Raw genomic sequence first — 17,995 nt, forward strand, 5'->3', positions numbered from 1 at the left:
CAGCAGAGGATTTCTTAAATTGTCACATTTTGTATAGGCTACCCGAGATGTACAGTAGTCCGCTGGTTTTCTGATTAAACATCTTTTTATTCAAGCTATTGCATCAGTTGGATCACTTACTCACTGTCTCCGTACACCGCTGATCTCGTGATTCGATTATTGAAGTATTGTGGAATGATACAACATACGAACTGGGAGAATACCGAGCGGTTCTTCCCTATATAAAACAGACTTTTCGAGTGGTCATGAGCATGACTCATAGGGTAGGCTAGATAATGTTATTGGCTTTACGTCCCACTAACTACTTTTACGGTTTTCGTTGACGCCGTGGTGTGGGAATGTTGTCCCACAGGAGTTCTTTTACGAGCCAGTAAAACTACCGACACGAGTCTGACGTATTTGAGCACCTTCAAATATCACCGGACTGATTTTTTTTTTTCTAGGGGCTTTACGTCGCACCGACACAGATAGGTCTTATGGCGACGATGGGATAGGAAAGGCCTAGGAGTTGGAGGGAAGCGGCCGTGGCCTTAATTAAGGTACAGCCCCAGCATTTGCCTGGTGTGAAAATGGGAAACCACGGAAAACCACTTTCAGGGCTGCCGATAGTGGGATTCGAACCTACTATCTCCCGGATGCAAGCTCACAGCCGCGCGCCTCCACGCGCAGGGCCAACTCGCCCGGACTGAACCAGGATCGAACCTGCCAAGTTGGGGGTCAAAGGCCAGCGCCTCTACTGTCTGAGTCACTCAGCCAGGTGGGTAGAATAGAGAGCTGAGTTTAATTAATTGTTGAAAGTCAACTAGTTACAAAATACTGATTAAACCAATTCGGTAAATAGAAGAACCTAATAGCCTACCTACTTACAAGTTAGGTACTTGGGATTTTTTAACTACCTTTTTAACACTGCAAATATATGCATCTATTATTTAAACCTCCCTGTTAGAAGAGGGTAGTGAATGCAAGTGGGTATTTTCAAATGAACTGAGCGCGAGAGACCGTTAAGCGTACGATTCTTTTAGTGTGCCATGGCTATGTATGTCTCCCCGCCAATGTCTAGTGTCCCGGTAGTGAGCCATGTGTGTGTTGTCTTATTGACCCGTGAGTGCGCTACTCAGCACTGTCTGCTGCGAGTCAGCTGAAGTGAATCGATTCACTCGGATACTTGAATGAATCGATACACTGCTTCGAATCATACACTTAGTAGCCAACACTATTTCCTACGACCAAGCTCGATAGCTGCAGTCGCTTAAGTGCGGCCATTATCCAGTATTCGGAAGATAGTGGGTTCGGGCCCCACTGTCGGCAGCCCTGAAGATGGTATTCCGTAGTTTCTCATTTTCAAACCAGGCTGTACCTTAAATAAGGCCACGACCGCTTCCTTCGCACTTCTAGCTCTTTCCTGTCCCATCATCGGCATAAGACGTATCTGTGTCGGTGCGACGTAAAGCAACTTGAAAAAGAAAACTCTTTCCTACGACCATACAAATTTCAACATCCTTGTACTTCTCCTTCAGCCATTCTTCCTTAGCTGTCCTGCACTTTCTATCTGCTTCATTCTTTAATCGCTTGTATTCTCTTCTGCTCTGCTCATTTTTGCATCATTGTACTTTCACCATTCGTCAGTCAGGTCTAGTATCTCCTGAGTTATCCATTGATCCTTCCTTCCTTCCTTCCTTCCTTTTTTTCAGCAGCTCTACTGATCTCTCTCTTGAAGACTGTCCATTCTTCATCTTTTGTGTTTTCTTCAGGATTAGGAAACTGCATCTCTCGGAGGTCTAGGTTCAAACACTGTACTGAGAACGGATACCGGATATCTTGATTGATCTTCCCCTACTCATCCTAGCGATTTGTTGTTTTAGGGATTATGAACTTCGTCTTCGCTTGGAAATTTCTTGTGTACCATTTGATCGATGTATTTTCCACGCCATGTTCTTTCTGTCCACACTCCCTCCTCTTTAAGTATGCATTTTCATTAATGTTCGGTAAGATTTATTTAATTATAGAATAATTACACGAAAATGTCATACCGAGGCGTAAATTGCCTAGTTAATATTACTTTTTTGTTAAAGAATTATGATTGTTTATAGTTTAAGATCTCGTGTATTACAGAAGGAAACATCGGAAAAACATTTTGCAATAGCCCATATCTTACATCAAATCCTGTGATATTGAGCACACTGAGAAATGCACCAAATAACTTTTATTTTCCATACCTTGATATTTACAAGTATTTTTTTTCAACCTCGCCATTTTATATGTCAAAATGAGAGTTTTCCTGTATGCATATTGTTATAAAGTATAATTTTCCTAATTCTCTTAGTACTTTGAAAGGACACTATTTGTTTATGGTAGATTCTGGTCAGTCAGCCAGTCATTCATGAAAAACATGGGGAAAGTCGTCTACACAGGGAATAAAATTTCCTTCCGGATCCTACGTCACCTCATCAACAAAATAGTATCGGAACGGTGGCGTGCCAGTTGCGACCGTGCCGCATGCGACTCGTGCCACTAGTGACCGCATAATTTGTAACCGTGCTGGATGCGACCGGCGTTGACAAGCAAATTGCCACTTGATAAGTTGTGTCATCACCCAAGATAAGGTAAGCTAAACGAAGTGCAATGCCATTTCAATAAGTCCTATAAGCAGCTACTGCCCCTACTTTACATAACACTTCTGAGGGAAACTCGTTTTACAACACGAAACATGGTGATGCGTTTAAGTCTTTTCCCACCGGGCGAGTTGGCCATGCGGTTAGAGGCGCGCGGCCCTGAGCTTGCATCCGGGAGATAGTGAGTTCGAATCCCACTGTCGGCAGCCCTGAAGATGGTTTTCCGTGGTTTCCCATTTTCACACCAGGCATATGCTGGGGCTGTACTTTAATTAAGACCAGGGCCGCTTCCTTCCCATTCCTTGCCCTTTCCTATCCCATCGTCATCTTAAGACCTGTCTTTGTCGGTGCGACGTAATGTCACTAGCAAAAAAAAAAAAAATCCTAATTCTCTGAAATTATTTACGACTTAGGCCTACTTACTTATAGTGTCCTATTAGTACCTTTTTTTTTCCTAGTTGCTTTACGTCGCACCGACACAGATAGGTCTTATGGCGGCGATGGGACAGGAGAGGGCTAGGAGTGGGAAGGAAGCGTCCGTGGCCTTAATTAAGGTACAGCCCCAGCATTTGCCTGGTGTGAAAATGGGAAACCACGGAAAACCATCTTCAGGGCTGCCGACAGTGGGGCTCGAACCCACTATCTCCCGAATACTGGATACTGGTCGCACTTAAGGGACTGCAGCTATCGAGCTCGGTCCTATTGGTACCAGGAGTGTCCGAGGACGTGTTCGGCTTGCCTGGTGCAGGTCTTTCTACCTGACTCCCGTGGGCGGCCTGTGCGTCTGGATGTGGGAATATGATAATGAAGTAGGGAGAGATGAAACCCGGTTTCGGCACGTAGCCTACTCCTCTCAAATAATACCAAGGGGTCTGCTCAATGCTTTACGTCTCCATCCGACGGCCGAATCACAATGAACAGCATCATATCCCCTCACTGCGTTTGAACACTGCGAAAAGGTTTGGATTTGAATCCAGGCTTTTGGCATGCAATCTAGTGATTAGAAACTATCTACCACCAACTTTCCTACCCTGCCGGCCAACATTCTGATGGTGAAATTTTTTTCATCCAGGCTAAGTGGCTCAGACGGCTCAGACGGTTGAGATGTTGGTCTTCCGACTCCAACTTGGCAGGTTCGATCCTGGCTCAGTCCGGTAGTATTTGAACGTGCTCAAATACGTCAGCTTTGTGTCGGTGGATTTACTGGCACGTAAAATAAGTCCTGCGGGACTAAATTCCGGCACCTCGAAGTCTCCTTAAACCGTAAAAGTAGTTACTGGGACGTAAAGCCATTATTATATTTTCCTTTCGACCAACGGCACTCGAACCTGCTAACCACGGTGTCAGACCTTTATTTTAGAAAATACCAAGTTAGCTACTTATAAGCAATCTGCCACTTGGTGACAGCCCTTATTGCATATCAATTGTAAGTGATTGATGGGTCGCATGCGGCACGATGCTTATCTACTCGGTAGCTATTGGCACGATAATGGCCTGGTCGCATCCGACACGGTCGCATCTGGCACGTAACCATTGGAACATGTTCTTCTACAGTGAAGTAGTTTCCCGCTACGGCACCATGACTGACGACTGACATTGCACTTGCAATACTCTGCACACCTCCTCAGTCCAGCCACTTGCTTAGAGGAAATGGTAACATCGAAGTTCAGATGATGTCATTTGCTCTCGTGTTGGAGATTGTCCCGAACCTTGAAGTAGTTTTCTTGTTTTCTGATGGAGCAGCGAGCCATTTTAAGAATAAATATACTGTTTTTTGCTATTTGCTTTACATCGCACCGATGCAGATAGATCTTATGGCAACGATGGGATAGGAAGGACCGAGGAGTGGGAAGTGGCCGTGGCGTTAAAGTACAGCCCCAGCATTTGCCTGGTGTGCAAATGGGAAACCACGGAAAATCTTCAGGGCTGTCGACGGTGGGGTTGGAACCTACTATCTCCCAGATGGATGCTCACAGCTGCGCGACCCTAACCGCATGGCCAACTTGCCCGGTCCTGATCAATTTGACGTTACTTTCTGCCATATTTGAATTTAATTCAATGGAACTTTTTCAAATCATACCATGAAAAATGGGCTGTAGATAGTGATGGGATAATCGAATATAAAATAATCGGTTATTCTATTTCATTTTATTCGATATTTCCCATTCGATTTTTCGATTGTTAATTCGAACGAATGAGGCAATCGAATAGTGAATGTTTTTCCATCCGATTATTTTTTCGATTATTCATTCGAAACTCCATTCGAATGAATGAAACAGTTGAATAGTGATTTTTCCCTCTGGTTATTTTTCGATTATTCATTCGAATGAATGAGGCAATCGAATAATGGAATTTTCCATTAGATTATGTTTTCGATTATTCATTTGAAAGTGTATTGGAATTAATGCTTTCGAAATAATCGAATGGAAAGTGATGTTATTAAGACAGTGAACTCACTCATTTAGTTTAAACATTTGGAGATACGTCTGGAAAAAGACGTTTTTCTATTTTTCATAAGAGTTCATCTATTCGCTTATTTCGATCGATTATCCCCCGTCACACTTAAACTGAAAAATTGATTCATGACTCATCCGAATATTCTATGCGATACAACTGAATGATATTTGAAACTCATTCGATTATTTTAATCGATTATTTATTCGATTATCTAAACAATCGGTTGGAAGTTATTCTAATATTAAAGTTATTCGATTATGCCATCACTACAACTGAATGGTATTTGAAACTCATTCGATTATTAAAAGTATTCGATCATCCCATCACTAGCCAAATAAAACGAATGGCGTCAGTGGCTGTGAAATCTGGAAAGAAGGTACAGAGTGCTGAAGCTTTTGAGAAATAAGACCAAGCAAATTACTGTTCAGAAGGTACCTCTGTTTGCGATAGAATAGGTAAAAAGATACTGTATCTTGAAAAACGATTTCAACATATTACAGCTATTCCGGCCACACATAAAGTTCAGTATGGTTATGTAGGAGTATTGGGCGAATATGTTGTAGAATACGCACATCTTTCGTGTGTACAATCGGCGAGAAAGATTCACATATTTCGCAGTTAAAACAAAAACTGTCGGGCAATAAAGTGATGCGTTGAAAGATTGCACTAGGTAGCGTTCCTCGCAGCAGTTTTGAGTGACATGTGCCCGGATGTTGCCGTTACGCTCTTCATCAACATGCACATGTAGTGAAGAAGGTTATGGCGTAAATTACAAAATAGAAATAAAACGCAGCATTATGCTCGTCTGTCAATGTCAGCTTGCCACTAGTCAGCTACCATTATCTGTTGATATTAAAAATATTATTGTAAGTTATTAATTCATTATATTTTAGTTTTCGTTATTTAAAGTGAGAAAACTGCAGTAATATTATTGATAGTTCAAATTCCGTTTTTTCCCCCCGCAATAAATCGATGTCTGTAAAATTGTATGAGTAAAATAATGTTATGACAGAATTATAATCAGTAAACTAACTCCGTATGAAATATGTAATTTCAGAGATGTCAGCCAGTCATATAGCGAGGTTAGTCATACTCCACAGTTTTACCTGTAACTTTCTTATAAATAGAGTTTTACATACCTTCTTTTCATGGAGCCAATTAAATCTTCCTGTCCAAACAATATTTTAGAAAACAGAATTCGAAATAAACTTTCGGAGAAATATGCATAGAAAGACGTTCACGCGAATAGTGTGTTGGCATTTTTTAGTCACGGAAACTTTGGAACCAAGTATTAAGTATATTTTAAAGCCATGTTTTATATATCACTGTAATTGCCCTGTGTTCCTTTATCCCATCATGCTATTAGAATTTTCAATTTACACCCACCACAACGTTTACGTAGAAGTTTTCTTGCTGAAGTGTATTGCAAATGTCTCAGTCACATATGTAATTGCTCTATATTGTTGTTTTGATTATTTTAGAACATGTGGAATAATGTCACCATCCCATTAATTGCTGATAACCATTTTTTGGTTACAGGTGAACGACTTCTTGTCGGGGAAGGCTCCGCTAAATCTCACGATGCGTCTTGGGGACCACATGATGTTAATTCAGCTACAGTTGTCTACTGTGACTCCAAGCTCGTCTCGACGCTCGTCACCTAGTCTCCTCACCTCATCGTCCAGGAATTCGCTAGCATCATCCCTGTCCTCCGTCATGACAGGTTCCACTTCTGCCACCGCAGCAACTTCGAAATCGTCGTCGCCATCATCGCCGAAACAGTCGTCACCGAAAAGTAGTAGTCCCTTATTATTATCGTCGTCGTCTTCGTCACCATCGTCTACACCCGTCAGTACTAGCACAAGTACAACACCACAGCCGCCACCGCTCATCCCGCTGTCTTCTGAGACAAGAACCTCGGTGTCAGCAGCGTCAACCACTTCCACTACAACGTCCTCTTCTCGGTTCAAATTTTCAACTCCTCTTTCGGCGTTCCTTCCTAAGCCAATGGAAACTAGCCCTAGTACCGATAGTAAGGAAATTTCCCCTTCTACGTCCACATCCTCCGCCTACTCCTCGCCCGATCCAGCTCAAGTACATACTCCACGGACTACTGTGCCTGTCTCTCAGTCGCCTCTCAAGTCGTTAGAGGATGCCGCTAACTTACTGACTAGAACTACTGCGGTCGGAACTACAAGCAGCAGCAGCAGCAGCAGCAGTAGTAGTAGTAATAGTAGTAATAGCCAGACTTCGACGTCGACCGTCGCAGCCCATTCTTGTTCTAGTTCAGGAGCCCTTACTACCGGTTCATCCACGGCGTGCAAGTGCGAACCACCCGCGAAACCAACTTTGGACACCCGTGCTCTTGCAGAGGCATCGCGTAATTTAACCCAGACACTGAAACAACTTTCCTCAGAAGTGCTTACGTCCAGGAGTGATCCAGCAGAGGTAAGCCTACTTGTCATACATGCTCTGAGTTATTAATTCTTAGTTCATGAAATATCGGTAACCAGCAACCCAAAACATCGTGACTTTTTTCAAAACTGTTTATCTCAAATTCCTCCCAGTAATAGACATGCAGGAGTACGGAAAGGGCTGAGATCTCGCATTCTTGTCTATAAATATTAGAAAATTGTTTTTCTCACTGCTTTTGCTTTAGATTCTTGTTGTCTAAAATAATAAATAGGCTTAATGTTTTGTGTTCTTATTATATAATGCATGTTTTAATTTTACTGGATTTGGTATCTGTATTTTAATTCATTTTAAAGTCTAATATTTAATATTTTAATATTATAAACATTTAGTTAGTGTGTTCATAAACCTAAACCTGTATATTATTATATGAAGACGCTACAGCCTCAGTGGCATGTAAATTATCAATAAATTCAATTCACTTCTCATATCCATGATATCAGAGTTACATACTCGCTGGCAGTTCACCAAAGCGGCCGGCTTTCGAATCCCGGCCAATGCATGTGGGATTTAAAAAATATGAATCACTTCCCTGGTTCGGATTCTGCTTATACCTGTAGGTCCAGTGGTTAAATGATCACGAGATGAACCGTTGCGTAAAATTAAGAACATTATCATCTGTAGTATCTCTTGATGTGGTTGAATTTTTTTAAAGTACAGACCACTCTCAGGATTATTATATTCACTTGTTAGCGCATTTCTTTTATTACAAGATACAAGTTTTGACAGAGTGAATTTAGAAAACCATCTTCAGGGCTGCCGACAGTGGGGTTTGAACCCCGCTATGTAATCAGAATATAATCTAAATAAATGTTAAGTTGTAATGGTTCTGCAAATGCATTGGACTGCATCAGTACCGGTACGAAGTAAATCCCATACACCTCAGTCGGAAGTTTGTCTCAGGTTCAAATTATTAACAGATACATCACAGTTGGGAAATATCCCGGTAGCAATGATCACTTACAGTAGTATCATGACGAATATAAGACGAAGTGTGAGGACTCAGCCATTATAGCATGGTAGTTTGCGGTCCCGCCACTGCAAGCACTGCAAACGATTATATCCAACACGTGCCCCAGTAGTTCCGGCAAGCTGGGTATAGAAAAGTGCGGGAGACGTTACTGTGCGAAATATTTCCGTGAATAGGCCTAAGTTGAATTATCTTTTCTTTTAGTTCTTAAACTCAGTTCATTGTGTGTTGTGTACTTCAAGCATTTACCTTATCTGGCTTGGTGCCTGGCTGTAAGTCAGGCTATGGTAGAGTAGTTGATGATATGCGATTTTTTTCACCACCGAAAGATAGAAATCAATTTGAAAAATGGGTCCCAGCTATTCCATGTAAGGATACTGAGTTAACGCCTAATAGCAGAATGTGTCATGTTCATTTCTGATGATTGCATAGTAAAATCGGATCATTTTATAGCGAATGGGGTAAAAGTGGATATATCTCGTGAGGTTCAAGATGCAGTAAATATCGAAGACTGGGAAAGGTCTGTACCTGAATTTGATAGCGCAGTTCGAAACTCTTTGATTAAAAAGTGTTTAGTGTACCATCTGGCTGGGTACGTTGTTAATCACTCTTATAAATTTATTAAGTGTTCGACCTATGTCCATTCTCTACGTGAGAATAATCAAAGTAAATTTTCAGTTCTCACAGAAATAAGACTATGGTTCAAGCAACAATGAAGTGTTTTAACCCGTCTTGCGAAAAGCGTATGTGACATTCTTTTCTAGACCGAGAAAGTAAATTAATGGTGTTTTTTTTTTTTTTTTTTTTTTTTTACGTCGCACCGACACAGATAGGTCTTACGGCGACGATGGACAGGAAAGGGCTAGGAGTTGGAAGAAAGCGGCCGTGGCCTTAATTAAGGTACAGCCCCAGCATTTGCCTGGTGTGAAAATGGGAAACCACGGAAAACCATCTTCAGGGCTGCCGACAGTGGGATTCGAACCTACTATCTCCCGAATACTGGATACTGGCCGCACTTAAGCGACTGCAGCTATCGAGCTCGGTGAACTCAAAATCGATGTGGGGCGAAATATTTTTAAGATTATACGGATTCCATAGAAGAAATTTCAGTCGATCCTTCAGGAGCTGGCTGTTGTCTGCAACATGTTATGGATATAATCCCCAGACTTGTTATCACTATCTGAAGCGCCGATTTTTCTTCAGAAAGAAGGAAATCCGGCGAGATTTACAATCTCGAACATCCGCCAAATCTTCACACAAGCTTTCGAAAGTGCAGTAACCGACATATTGAGTTTGTAAGTAGAGTATTACCTTTAAATAGTTCATGGGTGTTTGTTTTAATATGCTGAGAGTCATGTGTTACATATCTCTATATGTACACTCCAGTAACCTTTGCTTTCCGCAAAATGTGATGAAGGCCGTAGCTCTTATTTCCTTGTATGATTTTTTTTCCGTTGTCCCCTGCCGTGGTATTTTAATCGTAATCTCTCATTGTTTCTTAAAATACAGTGTATATACTTACCAGTTATGGAGCAATACGTTTACTCTGGCATCATTCCTAAGACCAGCTGATCGATACTTGTTCTTACATTCGTCATGGTAGTATGATAATGAATTAAACTTAAAAGTAGTTTGTTTTTACTCTTATCTTAAGGTACCATTGTAAAAACAACACGTTCACATACAAATTCACATACACCTTAATTCAGAGGTAGTGATGGTGGTGATTGTTTTTGGAGGAAGTACAACTAGGCAACTATCCTCTACATAACCCTAATCAAAGAGTAAATATAGTAGGGATCGGACACTTCGAAATATGAAGGTATCGGCTAGAGAAAGACAAGGGCCACGAAGGGCGTGAAAATTAAAGACTCCCTAGGCCTCGAGTGGTCTAATATAGTCGGGGTCGGAAAAGAACAGATGTTGACAAATGGAGGTCGGATAGCATAGATGAAAGTGAGGAGCCTGACACAAGTGGAAACAGTACCAGGACTCAGCTGAGGGGCCCGTGGTCGCCAACCCACACTCCCAAGTTATGAGCCCCGGGAGCCCCTTTTAGTCGCCTCTTACGGCAGTCGGTAGATACAGTGGGTTTTATTCTGCCTCCCCCACCCACTACGATTTATAGTAGATTGAGTGTTACTTTAAAATATGACACAATCTACATACAATTTACAGAATGCTGGAGTTATTCTTGCAGCACCGTCCATTTTTGGAAAAAGGCTCTAAGACAGTTGCAGGTAATGAAGTACAATCATCAGTTCCCCGATTTACGAACGAATATTTACCATAGTTTTCTGCGATCTACCTTTTATCCTCGTCACTCCGTTGCATTTTGTTACGTGGTAGTGCAATGTAATACTTAACATAGGAAGAAAAAACGAACACCAGTATAATGCCCCGTACCTGTATTACTCCAAAACTAATAGTAAATGATTTTGGAAAATACAAATAAAAGGGGGGAATGATTAGCTCAGTGGCTTAGCTGCTGGCTTCCCACCAAGAAGGCGGAGGTTCGAATCCCGGTCTATACTGGGTCAAGAAATTCAACGCAAGAATCACGTGGCGTCAGGAAGGGCATCCGGTCTTAAACCCTCGGCCAAAACCAAAATCAGTCGGTGAGGCTCTAGCGATCCTAGCAATAAACTGGGACAAGCTGAAGAAAGTACAGTATTGCCATTTTACTGTGCCATCAAGGGTTAATCCGAATTATCTCTAATTTTAAATGAAGTTCGAAATAGTGAGTTCATAATATATTTCAGAATTACTTCAGGAGTGAAACTCGAAAAAATATTAGCTCTTGATATTTGCGCCCAAGTCTTTTTGTCGTCAGGCATGTACACTATAATTTTATGGAATGTGTATGGTATGTATGCAGGTATGAAATTGATGTGATCAAGTAATTCGGAGTAATTTCCCTCTTTGAATCACACAGTACTCGCATATGCTATCAATGATCTCCACACACCGAAGGAGCCGTGAATTTAAAGATGTAAACTATGTAGGGTCGTTACCCTGCGTGTCTCGGCTAAAATATTATTGTTTACATTTTTAGTTCGGGAATACTCGTAAATTAGCAATAGATTTGTAGATTCCTTCTCGTGTAACATCACATCTGCATATCTACTTGTTTATTTTGATAGTCTGTGTCTCTAGCTCTGGAGAAGAGTAGCTAATTAAGAGTACGGGTATTGGTGAAAATTATGAACGGTTTAACTCTTCGGCATCTTGTCTATGCTTCTAAATTGCATTGTCTGCCGCGAATTGTTAGGCCTTATTTTTACCCCCTGCCTGCTCACTCATATCCTGACTTGCCTTTCAATACTGTGGATTTTTCAACATGGATTGTATTTATTGTTGATGCCAGCTTTGAAGTTATTACTAAAATCTGTAAAAATGAGATTGTTGTGTTATAAATGATAAATTTTGCTTTTAAGAAAAAGAACCCTTGCACGTTTACTTTATTTTTTGTTAGCTCATGTGACAGAAATCATCAGTGCCTTAAAATCTGTGTAGGTGATATGAATGATAATATATTGATTATATGTGAGCAGACTGATCAATCTTTTTGCTCGTATCTTCTAGACTGACAAGGTTTTTCTCTGTTCACAAGAAAAACACAGTGAAGCTCATTCCATGTTAAGAAAACAGTATTGCTATTATGGACCTACAAGGAGTGAGCACACCTCCTCTTAGACACCCATAATTCCTCGTGTTTAAGGAATATTATACTGTACTTTATATTGTATTATGAAAAAAAATGGATGGGGCATGCTTTTGCCCATGAGTTATTAATATAACTACTTAATATTCTCTTTAATAAATACGTTCGCAGTGAGGAAGCACTATGACGGAAACAGCCATCGCTTTGTTGCCTTCATTTTCCTTTGAGTTGCTTTCGTACATGTAACGGGTTATCCGTTACGCTGTGAATCGCCGGCAGCTTATCACTGTCGAAGATAAGTCATCTGTTTGTTTGTGTGTGTTCTAATATTCATGTACTGTACAGCAGTTATTACTGAATATTTTGATGCTGTGGTGTGCAGCGATACATCGCGGCATGACTTGCACTGTACCGAAATTCGCTATGATTTGTATCTGTGCTTGGGTTTGTTATTTAGCTTTTTTGTTTCTTAAGCGCATTTTATTTTTGCCACATTTATATCACTTTTTCACAAGCGCATTTAAATGTTCCCATTCTTTTCGTGGGGCGATATGACGGCAAAGTAGTACCCGCGTTGCCTGGGCGAATTTATTAAATTCAATAAACCACACCCGGCACCCCGAGCTTATAAAAATTACATGTTTATTTTCTCCCGATTTGCCTTGAACTTCAACACTGAGGTTTTGTACAGACATGGACAAAAGTATTCATACCCCAACCCATCCAAAACAAAATGCTTTATTGCTGGACCAATACAGAGTACAGGTCAAAATTACAAACCCAATCGCATACCTTGTACAACAGTGTACACTAAAAAGCACAAAATAAACTGGAAGTAGATAACAGTACATAACAAAGCAACAAATTCGTACTCCATGACACTACTTATCTGGACATAATTATTCATACCTTACGTGTAAAAATGGGGTTTGAACGAGTAAAGAGGAAAATGTGTTGTTCCGTGGCATTAATTGTGTAGTAGATGCAGACAGAGGAGGACTGATCAGCTGGTCATAGACGGTATTAGTCCAATGACGAGGAAAACCAAGGAAACGTCTGTTGAAGAGCGTAGTTTCTTCCTTATTTTATTTTAAACTTAAGTACTGAGTTTCACCAATATATATGCCACGGTTTTCCCGTGATGCTGTTGAGCAGAGCTGTTCGATGGGGCAACTCTGTTGCCATAAGAGCAATACTGTTTTCTTAACATGGAATGACCTTATTCATAGAATGTTGGATATACGAATGTTGTCGAGTATAGGTGACACTTATCAATGGCTTTTCTTATCATTATGAAAAATTAAATTTAACTATAAGCAGTTAAAATAATTACCTTTTTGCTCGATATAACGGTTTCACGGCCATTCTGATTGATATAATATAAATTATATTTTAAATTTGTTGGACTCTGTCCGGAGAGAGATATTTAGCAGCTTCGGGCGACGAGAAAACATGGAGACCTCGACCACGCTACCCTCTCGAAATATAATCGTGGGAGTATAACATACCTTGAGGATAGCTTCTAACGCGCCTTGTGCGTTTCTAAATTTTCTGTCCTTTGTTCCTCGCATTCAGTAAAACTAGTGCAACAACTTCCTCCCTACTTGTACGTTTACTTGCCGTTGAAGTAGTGTGCGAAAGTTCGAAATGTTTATTTAAACTTGCCCACTCTAAATAATCTTCAAGTGATATTCTTAGAGGGTAGAATGAAAACTGCATGTCTAGAAGCCACAAAACGGGTCGACTTCCGTCTTATCTTGAAATAGGGGCGTGTATTGTGAGAATTTGGTGGCTCGTCATGGTGGTGGTGGTGGTGGTGGTGGTGTATCATTGCCTGACTTGCCTACTCTTGAAGAAAAATCAATTTTCTCTCCCTCTCTCTTTCATTCGAAAGAATGTAGTGGTACGGTAGTGATATAAAATGTCTTTCGACCTAACATCTACGAATTCCCCACTCACATGGCAGTGTGAGCAACAGGACATTTTATTTTGAACACAACTCTCGCAGTGGATTTCATCGGGGCACTGTTTGTTCGGCGTTGCGCATTTATCAGTCCACGTAGCTGTTCCTGTGAAAGGCGGTGCCAACCTGTGCTCAAGATTGCCTAGAGACGCTTGGCGCCGCGTCGCCGCCGCTCGATCCCCGGGCGTTGTCCTGCCGCCCCCGCGGTAATTATACTGGGCGTGGCCGTCAGCCCAGCCCAGAGTAACTTGTGATGATACTAGGGACAATATAGTGATAACATGAAAACAGGTGCTCAGTTAGCGGTACTCGCTTCAGTGTCAGTAAAGTAGGCCAGGCCACGCTCTAACCGTTCTCCGCATGTTGACAGCTTCGCGCTGCTTACGAAACCTTGACGGACGCTATGCTCACATCATAGTTATTGTGCCATCAGTCCTTGATGTAGAGAAAAATAAAAGTGCCTATCCTTGGCGAAATTCTGCAGCAGATTCAAGAATTCGTTTTGTTAAACTACTTTTTTTAATTTATTTAACGTGTAGTCTATATTTGTCACAAGATTCCTGTAACATTCTTCCCAATACGAATATTTGAATGTTTTAAAACATAAAATGTATGAAACCTAATTAGTTAATATTGCACAATATTGTCCGCTTCAAGATGTTTCCATGGATTTGGATCAAATGGAAAGTTCCTCCATGGACCGCCCCATAATCGTGAGTAGGTACTTCTGTAATTGGCCCAAACTTAAACAGACCAGCTGCAGTACCTGTCGTTGACGGGACAATCATAATTATAGAACGTGCAAAGATATCTAACCCTGCCAATATTCAGGCAATGCTGTTTTACTCGGGACGCAGCAGTAATGCCATCCATCAGAGATGAGTGGCAGCAGAAGAGACAAGTCACATCACAACAGTGGTCAGTGTAATGCTATTTTTATCAGTTTTATGAGCTTTCCATATTCTAGGCCTTCGCATTTAGTTTCCATCAGACTCTGTAAAGATAGTCCTTCCTGTTTCAGAACTCTCTTGTCTTATTCTTCAAGTGATCGTTCCTTTATCTTTGTTTTTATAATCTTAACATTTATGGACTAAGCAGCAATAGTCTAAATTCATTATTCTATTATTATAGTCGGTACGGTAAAATTGCATACGACATATTGTGATTGGAACTTGTATTCTTTATAACTTTTGTTACAGTATACACTACTTTTCGACAGGACCAATAAGATAGGTATTTATAAAAATAATTTTAGGCACCTTCTCCGAAACTACCATATATTCCAGCGTGAATGAAAATTATTTGTAACTTAGACTGTAGCACCTTATTCCTAGACTTTACATACCGATTTTCGTTAAATTCTGTTCACCCATTTTCTCGTGGTTCGGCGTTGATATGGACTTAGCAACAAAAAACGAAATTTACGAATATCTCTATCATAGTTGGTACTGTAAAAACATGAATGATCGGAAATTTAAATCTATATAACTTTAGTTATGTAGTGTTTATCGATAGGACCATTAATAACATAAATATTTGGGAAATAAAATTGTATGTCTTCCCCTAAACTACCATTTCACTCAGTGCGAATAGAATTATTTATAGCCTAGATTGCAGTGCATCATTCCCTGACTTTACATATCGATTTTCATTAAATTCTCTTCAGCCATTTTCTTGAAGCCCGTACATACATACGGACAGACAATTAAAAAGTAAAAAGTGTATTACCTTGTTACTGTGGATACGACCGATACAGAAATACCATTCTTTTTAAATTCTGAGCAATGCATAGACAAAACTCTTTTTATATATTATATATACACTGACTGACAGAGCAAATGCAACACCAAGAAGGAGTGGTTCGAAAGGGATGAAAGTTGGGGAAAAAACAGAGACGGCACGGACGAATAATTGATGTTTATTTCAAACCGATATGCAGGTTACACAATGCGCACGGCATCGACTCAGTAGGATGTAGGACCACCGCGAGCGGCGATGCACGCAGAAACACGTCGAGGTACAGAGTCAATAAGAGTGCGGATGGTGTCCTGAGGGATGGTTCTCCATTCTCTCTCAACCATTTGCCACAGTTGGTCGTCCGTACGAGGCTGGGGCAGAGTTTGCAAACGGCGTCCAATGAGATCCCACACGTGTTCGATTGGTGAGAGATCCGGAGAGTACGCTGGCCACGGAAGCATCTGTACACCTCGTAGAGCCTGTTGGGAGATGCGAGCAGTGTGTGGGCGGGCATTATCCTGCTGAAACAGAGCATTGGGCAGCCCCTGAAGGTACGGGAGTGCCACCGGCCGCAGCACATGCTGCACGTAGCGGTGGGCATTTAACGTGCCTTGAATACGCACTAGAGGTGACGTGGAATCATACGCAATAGCGCCCCAAACCATGATGCCGCGTTGTCTAGCGGTAGGGCGCTCCACAGTTACTGCCGGATTTGACCTTTCTCCACGCCGACGCCACACTCGTCTGCGGTGACTATCACTGACAGAACAGAAGCGTGACTCATCGGAGAACACGACGTTCCGCCATTCCCTCATCCAAGTCGCTCTAGCCCGGCACCATGCCAGGCGTGCACGTCTATGCTGTGGAGGCAATGGTAGTCTTCTGAGCGGACGCCGGGAGTGCAGGCCTCCTTCAACCAATTGACGGGAAATTGTTCTGGTCGATATTGGAACAGCCAAGGTGTCTTGCACATGCTGAAGAATGGCGGTTGACGTGGCGTGCGGGGCTGCCACCGCTTGGCGGCGGATGCGCCGATCCTCGCGTGCTGACGTCACTCGGGCTGCGCCTGGACCCCTCGCACGTGCCACATGTCCCTGCGCCAACCATCTTCGCCACAGGCGCTGCACCGTGGACATATCCCTATGGGTATCGGCTGCGATTTGACGAAGCGACCAACCTGCCCTTCTCAGCCCGATCACCATACCCCTCGTAAAGTCGTCTGTCTGCTGGAAATGCCTCCGTTGACGGCGGCCTGGCATTCTTAGCTATACACGTGTCCTGTGGCACACCACAACACGTTCTACAATGACTGTCGGCTGAGAAATCACGGTACGAAATGGGCCATTCGCCAACGCCGTGTCCCATTTATCGTTCGCTACGTGCGCAGCACAGCGGCGCATTTCACATCATGAGCATACCTCAGTGACGTCAGTCTACCCTGCAATTGGCATAAAGTTCTGACCACTCCTTCTTGGTGTTGCATTTGCTCTGTCAGTCAGTGTAGATGAGAACGTCATTGCCTTCCATGTTATTTTCTGAAGGAGCCAGTTAACATAAAATGCTGTTTATGGGATAAATGTGTCATTTATGTAAGCCGCTTTATCAATACATTCTTTCGCTTTAGATGGTGTTAGGACTGAACTGTACATTCAGCTACGAATGTTGAATACAAACAAGTTGGCGCGTTCTATTTGTGACGTGTGCTGAATGTTGCTGATACAAAGTTGATGTGGTCGTGAACAATCGGATTCGAGATAATGCCTTGTTTATTTTACCTCTTCAGTTGAACAACAGTATTTTCTGTTAATGCGAATATGATGAATGGAATATATGAAGTTCAGTGGATATTTTAAGATTATTCTGTCAGTTGATCGTCCTTTTTGGATTTATTTTGAATTTCATCACCTATTCCTTCGTCTGTTGAAAATGGCTAGTCACTTGACTCAGGTTGTATTTTTATTATTAGGAGAATAATGAACTTGACCACGGAGGGTAAGAAAAGTAGACGGAGAACAAGGTGGCTGTGGTTAAACTCTGTTTTAATGATTTAATTGTGAGAGGTGTGTAACTGAACGAGGCCACAGAGGTAGTTGCAAATAGACGATTGCGGAGGCGTGTTC

General features: G+C 41.7%; 1 protein-coding gene across 2 annotated transcripts in view; it reads left to right on the plus strand.

The window, feature by feature from the left end:
• The window catches only part of LOC136880707 (midnolin-A), a 235,636-nt gene that overhangs the window by 151,166 nt on the left and 66,475 nt on the right, over window positions 1-17,995 (plus strand). For both annotated transcript variants that reach the window (XM_067153319.2, XM_067153320.2), the window contains exon 4: window positions 6,609-7,517. In XM_067153319.2, the coding sequence (XP_067009420.2) occupies window positions 6,609-7,517 (909 nt within the window). The remainder of the gene's footprint in view (window positions 1-6,608; window positions 7,518-17,995) is intronic.

The sequence above is a fragment of the Anabrus simplex genome, chromosome 1 (assembly GCF_040414725.1).
Source record: "Anabrus simplex isolate iqAnaSimp1 chromosome 1, ASM4041472v1, whole genome shotgun sequence".
Taxonomy (NCBI): Eukaryota; Metazoa; Arthropoda; class Insecta; order Orthoptera; family Tettigoniidae; genus Anabrus; species Anabrus simplex.